General features: G+C 38.2%; 1 protein-coding gene across 8 annotated transcripts in view; it reads left to right on the top strand.

Annotated features, from left to right (window-relative positions):
• Nucleotides 1–13,609, top strand: part of upf2 (UPF2 regulator of nonsense mediated mRNA decay) — a 148,288-nt gene extending 134,679 nt beyond the window's left edge. For 6 of the 8 annotated variants that reach the window (XM_068005073.1, XM_068005074.1, XM_068005075.1 and 3 more), the window contains one exon: nt 5,639–5,712. In XM_068005073.1, the coding sequence (XP_067861174.1) occupies nt 5,639–5,684 (46 nt within the window). In that variant the 3' untranslated portion in view covers nt 5,685–5,712. Of the gene's footprint in view, nt 1–3,615; nt 4,865–5,638; nt 5,713–9,885 lie in introns of those variants that run through there. The other 2 variants (XM_068005078.1, XM_068005077.1) reach the window with 2 other exon arrangements.
• Nucleotides 13,610–15,016: the final 1,407 nt, after the last annotated feature.

The raw sequence follows: 15,016 nt of genomic DNA on the forward strand, positions 1-15,016 counted from the left end.
ACATGCCTATATTTCAATTAAAGATTCTGTTTGCCATGTCTACTCCAGGATCCATTCTGTTTTCTGAGTTATTTTGGACCCTCCTCGAATTCTGGTGAGGTGCAATGATGGTTGTGTTCTCATGTTTATTTTCCAACCACTTTACACTCAAGCTGTACAAAAGGAGCTTGTGTCTGAACGCCAAGCTTTAGACTAGTACGAGGAAAATTATTAGAACAGGTGATGGGAACTTAATTCTCTTCACCCATAATGAGCTACAAAGAATGCCCAAACACCAGAGAGTTGAGATAGTCCCTGTTGGAAAAGAGGAAACTTTGAGGAGACGTAATAAAAGTTTTGAAAATTATGAAGAGGATCAATAAAATTGATCCAGACAAGTTGTTACAATGGCACTGGCTCAAAAATTAAAGAACATCATTTACAAAATTATGAAGAGGGACTCTGGCAGACCTATTTCACATAGTGTAATGAATCTGGTATCAGTTTTCTGGGACGACCATTGATTTGAATAAGGCAAAATGGGTTCAAGAGGCAATTAGACATACTTCTATATTCTTCATGTGTGCAATGACTATAGTAATTTGGGCAAGGTACTTGAGGGCGGTAGGCACTGGAGAACGATAGTTCAGCATGAGCGGGGTGAAGCGTACTTGGAACATGGGAAATTAGGACTTCAGGTGGGGAAGAGCTATTGTGATGACACCATGCATTGGTTTATCAAAGCATTGCTCTGCATAGTTAGGAGTGTAGGTTTATGTTTGTAGTTCTACACACAAATTTACAATTTAATCAGGGGAGGAGGAATATTGGAGGGTGAGTGTCCCACAATGCTCTTTCACACTTCTGAGCAATCAGTTATAGAGTAGTAGTGACAAAGGCCGTGGACCAGATTATTTGCCCAATCTTTTGAGCTGAGAGTGTGACATAACAGAGAGGGGTTAAAAAGACTTCCAAAATGGTGGTGGGGGGGATGTTTCTATGCCACCAAATGTTAATGGGTAACATCATAATTTTGTTCTGTACAGTTGTCAATTGAATCACGTCTTTTTGCTTTTTTGTCCTTGAATGGATGATGGAAATGTGATTGTTTAGTTTTAAAAGAAGTATGCCTCGTGAATGGGTATTGCAGACTCCCCCACACCCTCCATCTTAATTCTGTCCTCAGATTCTCACTTACAGATCCACAGCCCATTATTTCACATAACTGACATGGAATTGTCAGTCTTACTCAAAAGTCTATAAGTATAGCTGATGTGGAAAGTGGAAAGCCTCATGGTAATGTGCAGTAACATACTCTTTGGAAGTGCAGTGTCCCCAAAAGTGTACCTAGTGCTAAAACTCAGACAAGATTTCTAGTTGATGTGCTGAACAAGGATCATCTGGCATCAGCATATCTATTTAAGGAAATGCCATTCGGCAGAATTGTTTGGAGGAATGCTTTGGATGATGATTATTCTAGTGAAGAGTTGGCATCAGCTTTTATGAGAAAAAACATGAGTCAATTCAGGACAAAAAAGATTCTAATTGATAAAATAGTGGGGGGGAGGGGGTAATACAGACCATAGTTTGCAGGCAAAATCAAGCAAGTGAAAGTATATGACAGTAACTGATTCACTGTATTAAAGTAATACTAAGTACTATTAATTCAGTTCAAATAATGTATTTTTTAAAATAAAAATGACTTTGTATTTTTTACTATCATTGTTTCAAGTTGTGTTGCATTGTCTCCCCAAATGTGATTTTCACCACCTCTATCAGTATACTAGCTTTACTTAATGGAGATATAATCTGTTGAGCACTGGCCACTATTCTGATTTTTAAAAAATAAATACGGGACCTTTGGAAAGAGGAATTTTGCCAAAAGACTGGACGATAACAAATGTTACATGTTTTTTTTTTAAAAAGGGATAAAGCTAAAACAAAATTATATGCCAGTTATTCTTGGCTTGGTTGTAGATGAATTTCGAGAGTCCATAGAACAGAGTAAAATTAGTGAATGGCTAATCCAGAATAGTTAGCATTGATTTGTGAAGGACAAGTTGCATTTGACTAATTTAATTTTTTGATGAAATCAGATCATTTAAATAAACTGAATGCAGTGGATGTTGTGTATAAGGATTTTCAGAAGACCTTTTCATGTAAAAGATTTATTATGAAATTAAGTACATATTAAAGGGAATGTAGCTGAAGTGATAGAGGGATGACTGGGGAATGGAATGCAGAGTAAGAGTAAACTAATGTTTTTCAGATTGACAGGATGTGGGTAATGGTATGCTCCAGGGATCTAAGCTGGAACCTTTTCATTTACATAAATTGTTTGGCCTTGGTTACAAGAGTATTAATGCCAAAGTATTGGGGCGCATGGCAAACTGAAGAAGTATGCAGGAATATTTAGACATTAGTTGAGTGGGCTGATATGTGGCAGATGCAGAGAAATGTCAAGTATTACATTTTGGGAAGAAAACTAGTAAAAGGAAGTATACCCTAAAAGGTAAAACTCTTAATAGAGTGGAGTATTGGAGATCTAGGTGTGTACATACATAGATCTTTAAGGTAGGACCACAGGTAGAAAAGGCCTTAAAAAGACACATGGAATTTTGTGTTTTATATATAGAGGCACTGAATATAAAACCATGTTGAATTTATGCAAGACATTGGTTAGGTCACAGTTCAAGTATTGCATGCCCTTCTGGGCACCCAGAAAGGTATTTGAGCAATGGGATGGTTATTACAAAATTCACTGGAATGGTAACAGGAATAAGAGGTTATACTTGTGAAGGAAGGCTTGAAAATTGAAACAGACAAGGTTATGGGGGAATCTGACATTTTCAAAATTGTGAAAGACTTTGAGAGGATGTTTCTGAGTGGTGAATCAGTAGCAAGGGGGTAGCAACTCAGCCTTATCAGTAGAATGAAAGGGGACAATAGAAGGTAAATAACATAATTATTGCACAACATTTATCTGTTGTTCTAGAATTAGTACTGGAGATAATCCTTTAGCATCAGATTATCTTTGCATTATCTAGCACTTAGTTTGTAGATTGACATGAATTTGAAACAGGAACATTGAATGCACATTTACTCAGGATGTATAAATCCAAAATAAACTATAGCAATTTTCCCCTGTTTCTCTCTACTTTCTTTCTTTTGATAATGGCACAAAGCATTAGCTTAGATTGGTTGATGCACAGGTTTGTGCTTTTGGCGATATTGAGGGGCTATGGTAAGCAGGAGGAGAGAGGCTCAGGGTGTCATACTTGAAAACCTACGAGCAGATGCCTGATTGCTGTGTTTTTTTCTGGAATGGTGTATGATGTGGGGCATGTTAAAAAGGGGAAATAACCCAAGAAGAGTGTGTATGAGTACTTAGAATAAAGTGCAGTTATAGCAAAATCTATAGCAACTGAAAAATTGCATTTTTATATTTTGTCAGAAATGGTCTTCAAAGAATTTGTTTCCATTGAAGAAAACTAGGTTTACATTGTGAGTTTAAAAAATGGTAGAAGTCTGAAACAGAAAATGCTGCAAATACATAGCATTAAAGAGAAAAGACATTTTTTCTATTCTGATGATGGGTGCATACCCAAACCATTAACCTGTGTTTTCTCTTTACAGTTGCTGATGGACCTGCTGTGTACTTCCAGTATTTTCTGTTTATATTTCCATTGTGAGTTTGATGGTCTGAATTGAGAGTGGGTATCCTAATGAGATTTTCCTGACTGGTTCAGTGATAGGTGCTACTATTCAAAAAACAAAATCAGCTGGTTTTGGCTCAGCCCTTGCATCCAAATTGAAACCAGTTTCACTTTTGTCAGTGTTTTTAATTTAAAGCGAAGGATTTTATGCTATTTACAAAATGTACTTTTAACCTTTTCAGATTAAATCTGAATTTAAAAAGTTCACGTTAATAGATCTACAAAATAGCTTATTATAGCTGCTTGGCTTTTTTTCCAAAATGTAAATGAGCCAGTTTTTAAAATTAAACTATCAGAAAAGTATTATTTTGTTCAAGATATTCACTTAGAAGGAGGAACTACAAAGGTTTGAGATTTAATTCATGTAGTGTTTTTGTTTGAAATTCTTGCTGTCAAATGCTGCGAAGTTCAATCCCATTGTGTTCAGTGCAGCCTTTATAATAAAAATATAGTTGTGACAAAACATTTTGATGGAGAGAATCGTGTCTTTTCAATCTTTTTAATTGGTCAGGGGGAGAACTGCAAGTGTCCAAAATAGAGTAGGTGTTTTTTTTTTAAACAAGTAGGGGATAGTGACACAGGTGGAGAAGGGATTTTTTTTCATATGCCCATTGTCTTCATTGAGTTGTTCTTATTTCAGTATGAAGTTCTGCCTTGCTATGAAGTCATCTGACTATTTTAACTCTAAATTACATCTACTTCATTAATAGATTACCACCCAAATGTTTTGATCGATTCTCGAAAAATCAAATGCTGCAAAACACTGTGTATCCATCGTGAAATTTTGTAGCACCTTTTATTTTGTATGTATAGATTGCAATATTAAGACAAGAAATATTCTTTCTTACCTCTCCGCAAAAATAAGTAGCAATCTTCATTTAATGCTTTCAGGTCTCCGTTTTATTTTCTATTCAATTATTTGTGAGCTGTATGTGATGTATAAATACTTTCCTGGTCAAAATGTCAAAAAGCAATTTCTCAGTTCCTGTTGAAAACAATGTAAATCTTTGTAACTTGGGGAATGCTAAAGGATTAAGTGAGCAAATGGAAGCATGCAGACAGTATGTCTGTATTTATTGAACTGATTTTGCACATTATTTTCTGTCAAATTCAAGTCTGGTTAGTACAATGGAAGAAAATTGCTGCAATAAAGTGGTGCGGAATCTGTTTTCTCATGTTTCTGTTTTAAACCTGATTAGTCAAAGGGTTGGCTTATGTTGGTTACGGAAATGGAACCTTTTGTAGTTTCTCTTCAAAATAGTGCATGCATTATGCTGGTGCCCAGATCCTAGTATGCTGGGAAATGTGTAGCATCAGGACTAACTTTAATGTGTTTAAAATTCAGAAGAAAGCATGCTAAATATCCAATTTTTGAAACTCACGTGATGGATTCTACAGGAAGCTTTAGTTTTTTTTAAACTGAGAAGCCATTCTCTCAATAATATGCATCCAATCTGTGTGACAAAATGGGAATCTAGTTGGTTTATTGTACTAAATTTGCAAAAAAAACATAGTCATCACTTGCATTGTGGTTGCTGTAAATAGTGCCCAAAATGGCAAGAAGCATGATATCTATGCATGTTGATAAACATTCATATGACAAACTTTAACAATTTAATGAAAGGCATGGGGAGAGATTCAATAGTTATGAATAAAATCTTGATTTAGATTTGTGCTGCTTGTTAGAATTTTTCCCTTCTTCCTATCCCCTTCCAAAAAAGTAATTTTTCATGACTGTATCTGCACACCTTGGCCATGTAGTGAGCTGGCCTTTTATTTTGATGCTCGTTATTTTATGAATCGTAAAATCAGCTGAGGATGGTATTTCTTCAATAAATCAGATCTTTACACCACTGTACTAAATTTAATTTAGTTGTTTTAACAAAAATTAATAAATCCTCTGATTAAAATCCTGATGCTGTATATCTCCCACAATTGAACAGCAGATCCTTTTGGTCTGCACGGCAAGATGGACCAGCCAATGGATAGCAAAATGGATGTCAACACTATCAGCCGTCATGATGAACTATGTGGTTAGTTTTTGCATATTTTGGTATATAGGTGCACCTCATGCTGTTCGTTTCTTTGTCGCAACATTATATTTCAGGTTTAGTTTCAAGGAAAAGGTTACTCTCGAGATAAATATTAAGCAACTTCATAAAATCCCCCCGGGCTCTAATTTTGGATTTTTTTTAATGTAATAATCTTCACGTGCAGCAGTGCTCTGCAGGGCATTGTAAATAAATATTTCAGGAAGCTTTATGGAATAGATATGGTATGGTGATGATAGCCAGGAGGGACTCCATGTGCAGAATAGAGATCTCCCTTTGCTTGTATCCCAAAGATTGATTGCAGGGACACTTCATCTGTGGTCTGTTTCTACAAAGCAAAAAGAAAAAAGTGTGCAGCTGCTGGAAATACACAGCAGGGTCTGAAACGAGAAACAACAGATTAATGTTTCAAGTTTAGATCCTTTATCTTTCTCTACAAGACTTATGAATCGCTGTCAATTGATATATGCCAATTGAAATCCTATGTTTATAGGTGCCTCGGGGACTTCTATATGTGGAGATCATTAATAAAAGACAAATACAGAAAAAACAAATGGAAATTTGGATACTTGGCTTTGGCTTGGAAGTAGCTTTAGCAATACAATAACTACCACTTTCAATTTTTTTTTTAGAAGTTAGGAGATTGAGTTAGTTATTAATACCAAGATTGGTTCCAAGGCCCTGGATCCAGAGAGATGTTGCTAACAGTACTTGCCTTTAATTGCTTTGCCTGTTTAGATGATTTCTTCTACCTTCTTGATTAGGTAATGCCACAAGCAACTTGAGAAATCTTTGAATTTTGTTCTAAATTTGATGTTTAGAAATATTAATAGATAATTGTGCAATATTATAGAGTATAACAGCATGACTTTACACCATTTTCTACGGATCAAAGTTAATAATTCGAGTTTGACTGTATCCTTGGAAAACAATTGAAAGCTAGATAATGGACATTTTATTTCAATTGAATAGAATGACCAGTATTTATAAAAGTGTGCTTTATACCTTCAGCTTTAGAAACAATAGTGTTCATAAATCCTACTTTGCCCATTATTGACCGTTCTCTGCTTCCAGGGCCTTGGAGCTAATTTTGGCATTAATAAGTAGCTCAGCCTCTGGAACACATTTTCAAGATGTGTGAAAGGCATAATTATTAGCATCAAGAAATTAAATCCATACTGTACAAGTTCCCAAGATCCTTATTTTGGTCTGTTTTAGGGTGCCGTGCTGACCAAGTGCAACATTTAGGCACCATTATTAAGTAAAAAATCTTGATTCAAATGTTACAATCTAATTTATAAAACTTATTTTAAAATTTAAAACTAAACAGATCTCTGGTGTAAACAGAATGCACTTTGGGTGCACAGTCACTATAATTGACAGAAAATGTTGACAATTTCTATGCAAAGAAAAGATGAGTTAATATTTCAGGTGTGGACCCTTCGTTAGAGCTGGCAGGTTCCACATCTAAAATGTTAGCTCATCTCTCCACAGATGCCGATTGACCTGCTGAGTGTTTCCAACGTTTTCTTTTTGTTTTTGATTCAGATTTCCAGCATCTATATTTTGGTGTTCTTTTTTATGACTATATTTAACCAGTTTATACATGCATATTACTATTTGTCATACTTTATCCCTCATATTTCTGAAAATCAATTGCTTAGTATACTGGAAAATTCTGACTCAGCAAAACAAGCGCTCTCTCACAGGAGAAGACCACGCATTTTATTTTCCTGGCAAACCTGCTGAACTAAAATCATTATCTTGCCATGCTTTTAGTCATGTGATATGCTGCCTAGGTACATTCTGCAACCATAATGATTAGCAGTGGCTGAGACAAATAGGTGACAACACAAGGGTAGTACTTTAATAAGAAAGCTTTGTAGCAGTGGGTATCCTTGGGACAGGTCCCACCGACGAGAAGATCACATGAAAGGCTAAGATAACGGGCCTTTGCACAGAAAAACATGGAGTGACAGCAGGGAGAGAGCTCAAGGAGTTGGTAGTGAGAAGAATTTTATGGCAAAGTCTTGGGCTATTTATGGCTAGCCTGGTTAAAAGGCAGCTGACGTATTGGAGAGTAAAGCTGTATTGCGGCTTTATTTTATTTAAAAATTGACTTGGTATGTGTTGTGTTGTAGCAGAGTTTTGAGATTTGGTTAGTTATAAATCACTCCTGCTTCCCCTATAGTATTACATGTACCGTAAAGCATACTCCCATACAGAAATTCTGTCAATAATTTGCATGTTTTTATGCTATATTCATATTTTTTTCCCAGTAATTACAATCTAACTTCTATTGTGTCTTTGCACCTCCAACATTGAACACCAGCGGTTCTTTATGAATGCCTCATCTGTGGAGTCAAAGCCTTGCTGGAAAGCTGGCTGCTAACTCCCATGATGGATCTGCAGGTTGTTTATGCTGAGTCAGGAAGATTCCAGAGTTGATTCCCAGTTTGTGCTGAGTTAGTTGAACTCAGCCAGGGTAGTAGCTGGGGCCCGCAGCTGGGCTCAGCTCCCCAGTTTAAGGAAGGGCAAACCAACCAGGACTCCAATTCCTGTCTGCGCCCAGCAACCCTTGCTGAAAGTGGATGTCGGGTGAGGGAAGGATTGGGCTTGGCTGTGATGCCATGTGGTCAAATAGCCTGCCAATGTTCCCTTTTGAGGCTCTCGCATCAATAATATCTACTTGATTGATGTACCAGAGGGTAGCTGCCACCCTTGGAAATGTACCCCAAAGCTTTTCAAATGCTAGTATTGACACACTCCCAAGGACCTAACTTCTGAAAGATAATCAGCTGTTCAGAGGAAAATAGTGATATTGCAGCATTTTGTTTTTGTATACAGCAGCAAAAATAGATGCTAGTAAGTCTACAAATACAGCAATCTGATGACTGACAAACTGAAATCTTATCTCAGGACCTCCTACGGTCCCGGGACCCAGTTTGGAAACCCGTGCAGTACTGCAGCAAAGGTGTCGGCACCTTTGGAGAGAGAGGAGAAAATTGTTAAGAGCAAAAAGAAAGTGGGCCTTTTTCACAGAATGGGTTGATATTTACATGCATTGAATAACATATGAAAAGTGCACTGTTGTAAGTATTTTGTAAATGTGTGACATGTTTTTCATTTCCCCTTCATTTTTTTTAGCATCCCCTACCCATAAGAACATAATAGGAGCAGGAGTAGGCCATACGGCCCCTCAAGCCTGCTCTGCCATTCAATAAGATCATGGCTGAGCTTTGACCTCAACTCCACTTTCCTGCCTGGTCCCCATATCCCTTGTCCAAAAATCTATTGATCAACAACTGAGCATCCACAGCCCTCTGGGGTAGAGAATTCCAAAGATTCACAACCCTCTGAGAAGAAATTCCTCCTCATCTCAGACCTAAATGGCCAACCCCTTATCCTCAGACTGTGCCCCCCCCCTAGTTCTAGACTCTCCAGCCAGGGGAAACATCCTCTCGGCATCTACCCTGTCAAGCCCTTTCAGAATTGTATATGTTTCAATGCGATCACCTCTCATTCTCCTAAACTCCAGAGAGTGTAGGTCCATTCTACCCACTGCAGCTGGTAGGGTAGGTTGGTCTGGCCCACTACCTGCAGCATGAATTTCAAACCATGGCCAGATAACCGGAGAGAGACAAATACCAACTCATCTCTCTTTTTCCCCTTCCTCCCCCCCCCCCCCCCCCCCCCACCTCCAATTCCTGGATATGAAGTATTTTACCAAAGCAACTAGCCCAATTGAGAATCATAGAACTGAAAGTACTTTGTCCCTTGCCCCCCACTGATCGATCTGTACAGCCTTCTGGTATCTCAACCAACCAGTGGTGCACATCAGTTAAAAGTGTGCATGTTTGGATGCAGGATGAGTATAAGTTCAGGCTCTGGTGGTCCAAACAGTGAACTGATGCTTGGCATTAAGAATGGTCATTTGTGTGAGAAAATAGAGAGCCAACACTTCCTATGAAATAATCTCAGAATTTATTATTTAGTAGAGGTGTTGGGAGGCAGGGGGGAGGGGGATAGGAGGAAATTGGAAGAGAAAACGAAAATTAGTATTTTGTAATTGTTTCAAGGAATACGTTTTTTGAATTTTATCAAATCAGTACTTTATTGCTCTTTTTTATCATTTACAGGCGACGTTGATGTTAGTGACAGGTGGCACTTTGACTTGCCCTCTGTATCTCTGATATCAAAGGTATCTGGGTCCTCCCATCGAGAGCAGTGGACACACCTCACCATGGCTGTCTAGAGATCAACACACGTGCCTGGTACGAGCCAGGCCTTGGGCAGACATTACAGCCTCCGACAATAGCGCAAAGTGGCTGGCAGGCTAAGCAATTCAAGAGAATTGATAATGCATCTACAAGAACACTTCTAAGTGTTAATTCTTATACATCTTTGGCACCTTTTAGAATGAGAGTGAAATTGTGAGGTGGCCTATGTGTCAGTAAGTAGTAAAACAAAAAAAAGGATCCATTTAATTAAGGATGGGGATTACTTCTTGAGTTGAAGATGTTTTGGCTTTGTTCATCAAAATCTTCTGGTTTCAGAATTTTTAACTTTGTGTGAATGTAAACATTCTTCGTATAAAGATATTGAAGTCTGATTATAAAATGGCAGAAGAAAGGGAAGAGAGTTCATTCTTTTGTTGAATGGAAAGTTTGTTGGTAGAAGGCTAAGCAACAGTAATCCTTCCCTGAGGGGGGGAATATTTCTCCCAGAGAAACAAATCGGTTGGCACTTTTAGTGAGACCTTGGCTGTACTTCAGGATAATGGGATAACGATATTGAGCTGAAATTCCCAGATCCTCCTATTTCTGCGTCTGGGTACTTAAGAACATCAGTAGTTTCACTGTCACTGCTAAGAAGAGGTTTGAGTTTAAACAGAAGTAAGTCCCAGATTTACAGAGAAGTAAAAGATGTAGAGTCTACCTTACAATTGCCATCAACCAGAACATCTTAGCAGCAGAAAACTGGTGTTGGAGGGCAAAGAAACATCTAATTCTGTTTTGTTTTTGCATTCAGTTTTTGGAATTCTTTCCGATATTTGTAAACTTTATAAAACCTTGGGGTTTTTGTTCAATCTTTTGGTGACACAGATGAAGGCGTAACCGAAGGCTCGTGGGTTTGAATTTTTTTTTGCACCAACATTGTCATCTGGTTGTTAATACAACTACAGTTGTCATCAAACCCATTTGCTTCAATGTGTTTTTGAAGGTACGGATATGTGCATCAAAAAAGATGTCATTTTAGCAAATTATTTGTAATAGCACTGTCATTTCCGTTTAAAGCTCGCCATTGTTTGTTTCTTCTGTTTGAAGTATCTGCTTGTACAATACTTAGTGGAAGCTAAGTGTAGAAGTGTATGTTTGGCTTTACAACACTGCATGGTCTAATTCATAAGTTGCTAAACCTTTGGCTGTTGCCAGTCTTGCAGTAAAAAAAGAAAGTTGTTGACCTCATTAAGTTTCTGCTCAGACTTTTTGTGCACGCAGGCATTCTTCATGTATTTTAGAATACACGGAATGAAGAGAGTAAAAGAAAAAGTGTTGCAATGTGTGCAAGTACTAGAAGTTTTTTTCATAAATCTGATTTTTTTTTCTAAGTCATCCTAGACTATGGACATTGAAGGCCTCTCTGGTTAGCATTAGTGAAATGAGTTCTGATGGATTTAATTCACTTCCTCTGTGAATGAAAGTGTGTATGAAGTAACCACACCCACAATGTCCAAATGACATTTACAATAATATATATAATGCAGATTCAAACTCTTTAATGCACTAACTGCTTCAGGCCCAGTTTACTGCTTAAATGCAGGTAATGGGGTGGGGGGGTAATGAAAATGCACAATTAAACCATTGTTTATTCCTGTACATCACTTGACTGGCTTCAACATAGTACTTTCATATCTAACCATGGATTTTGAAAGTTTTAGGAACTTGTGGTGTCATTACATATCATAAAGCCTTAGGTGCAAAATAAATTACCAGAGGAGTTGTTGGTGGGCTAGCACAATGGCCTTTCACATTTGGAACCAAATCCAGCCCATGCCATTTGGATGAAAGTCTCCTTTGTCTGTTTTTGGCCAGTCTAAGGTCTGCTACTCATGGAAACCCTTCAATATACTGAAGACTCTCCAAAACAAACTATTGAGAAATCCAGACAGGTGAAGTTTTGTTTGCCTGATATTGAGTCCACACACACTCTATCCCCATAGGGACACATCTCACACCTAAATCGACTGAGCTTAAGCACAGGTTGGCAAGAGTTGAGGCCTAGGGATCCTTAAATGTGCACAGGGTAACTGGAATTTAAAGTTAAATAGCTGGAGTTTAACATTAGCATTTTGGAGCTTGCCAACACCGAGTATTAGCAAGTTTCCCGCTGCCTGCCCAGCCGGGACCAAACTTAGCTGTTGTAGCAGGATTATGTGGAGCCGAGTGGAAAGAATACAAGATTCCAGTGGCTGGTCCATCACTCCAGGGTCCGTTAATAAACCAGGCTGACCAGTCAGTCATCAGTAGTCCCTGGGATACAGCTAACCTACTTGGCTGAGATATCTGATTACCGAGTCTGCCAAAGAGAGTTCACTAAGTTCTAGTTTTCCATCACCTGGCCACCTTTTACTCTGAGACACCGCCCCCAAGGAGGATAGTCATTCGTTGGTTATTAGATCATGACGAGCATGGGTTTGAGCCCTCGCTATGCAGATGGCAAGTACCAGGAGCACATGAACTGCATGGTGAACAGCCCAATCCATTATAAAACGGCTGTTTGGTTTAAGGATCCTTTGTGAAATGGGTTTTCAACTCTCTTCCTTGAAAAACAGAAAACAGCTCCTAATTTGGCACTAAGTTGACAATCAAGAGATGGCTGATGTGGAAAATGTCAGGTGGACCTAATAGTGTGTTTTTCTAAGGTTGGTGATCAGGTATATCACAGACCGCAGGCACATCATGTGATAGAGTGGAAGGGAGTTTTAGCCTACATCTAAATATATTATACCTGATCCTGAGAGAGCTTGATGCTGATCCAGGGTGCCTGAAATGGGGAAATTATTCACTCTCATCTTTGTATGTACAGAAAATGCACCCAAAAAAATACACCTGTCAGTATTATCCTGCTCCTGATAGTTATGCAGTAATGTCTACTGAAAAGTGCACATACATGTGAATGTTGGGTAAGTACAGGATTTGGCTTGGCTGTGACAACTGCCATGATCAAATCACTTTACTGACAATCCCGAGGCACAAATAAGAAGACTGGTACTTGGATGCGTGAATGGAGGGTTACAGGCACCCAAAGATCCATACCCCAAAAGGAGTCACACCTTCAGGAGAGGAAGGGGAAAAATATATTATCCATCATGCTCTGCATTAAATGTGGTTTTTGACTATACGATGAGAAGCAAGGATGCTGATGGATCAGTCCATGGCAATTGTTTGTAGTCATTGTTGTTATGTTCCTTACATTACAACAGCAACTACACTTCAGAAATACTTAATTTGCTGTGAAGTGCTTTGGGTGTGCTGAGGTCATGGAAAGGTGCTATATAAATGCAAGTTCTTTAATTGTATAATGATTTATTCCCTTCTGTTTTCTTAGTTTGTGAATCCCAAATTGCTAACTGCAAATGTTTTAAATTTTAGAAGCTAATGGTTTACTTTATTAAAGTTTTGATGTTTAGTGCGATGTTGTCAAATTCACATTATTTCCTCTGGGCTTGAATGATCCCCAGATTGAATCTCAGCTGTTTGATTATGTGTTCAACCCAAGACCTGATCGAATGGAACAGTTTATACAAAATGGAAGCAATGTAAAGCGAGCAGTATTAAACGACTAAAGATTAGTACTTCTTCACCGTGTTCCAGTATGTTCTATTAGCTGTTAATTAAACTTGGTTTTAGGTTTCATTGAAGTCTAATTGATAATTACTATCATGCTGTTCAATCACGTGGGAGTGTTCAGGGACACAAAGAAGTCATCACATCTTGAATGTATGTTATATAAGAATTAAACTGAATAATTTCATAAGACAATAGATACACTTTTGTCAGATAATTCTACATGTATTGTAAAATTAGGTATCTATTCACATAGTGGTGCCTTTTAGGTTGCCTTCAGTGACTTTAAAATTCTGGTTAAAGCTCTCTGGTGCAAAATTAAGCCATACAAGTCAGAAGGCTTCATGTTCTATTGCTTGCCTATGCTAAGTTAGCTGGTCTTAGCTGAGGCAACAGGGGGGTGCTACAATTGCCCTCAACACTCCTGGTCTAGGGAAATGAAAAATTAGTTAAGTTTGGTGTTTCTGCTCACCTCACTATCTCCTGTGCACACCAGGTGACGATAGATTGGGTTTAACTGTGGTGCCCTCCATACCCTTCCGACATTCGCTACCTCAGCCCACGTGTGGTATGACAGCTTGGAGGTGCCTGAGGGCTGACCGTGCTCATGGAACTATACCCTGACCAGTGTCATGTCCTCAAGAGGATGGTGAAAAATTGGGAAAACAAGTTTAAAAATCTTTGTGGTACTTCCCTTGATGTGAAATTGAAAGTCTACTCTAGTTCATAATTCATAGAATGTTACAACACAAAAACTACTGTTTGGCCCATCAAGTCTATGCCAGTGTTTTTCTCCACAAGCCATCTAGTCTAATCCCATTCTCATGTTTGCCTTCCATACCCTTTAAATCGTCCTTTCTTTCAATGAGTGATCTAATTACCTTTTGAAAGTATTTTTGGACTCTGCTTCAATAATAGCTTGTGGCAGAAAATTCCACATTCTAAACACTATATATAAAGAATTTTTCTAACCTCCCTTTTGTGATGATCTTAAATTTGTGCCCTTTTGTTATCATCTCACCGACCAACGGAAATAATATTTCACTCTTTACCCTATTGTAACTCAATAATTTTGAAGACCCATATTAGGTCATCCCTCAACCTTCCCAGCTCTGGTTTAAAAAAAAACCCTAACCAGTTTCTTAGCTATAACCTCTCATCCCTGGTAGCACCCTAGTGAATCTGAATTGTACCCTTTCCAATGCTTTTCTATCCTTATAATGGGATGCCCAAAATGTTTTTTTTATTCGTTCATGGGATGTGGGGGTCGCTGGCAAGGCCAGCATTTATTGCCCATACAGGAATATTTGTACAATATTCCAGCTGTGGCCTAAGTAAGGTATTGTATAAGCTCAAAACTATCTCCCTTTTTGTATTCTATGCCTCTAGGTACAAAACCAAGGATTGTGTTTGCCTTTTT

This window comes from Heptranchias perlo, chromosome 24, assembly GCF_035084215.1.
Source record: "Heptranchias perlo isolate sHepPer1 chromosome 24, sHepPer1.hap1, whole genome shotgun sequence".
Lineage (NCBI taxonomy): Eukaryota > Metazoa > Chordata > Chondrichthyes > Hexanchiformes > Hexanchidae > Heptranchias > Heptranchias perlo.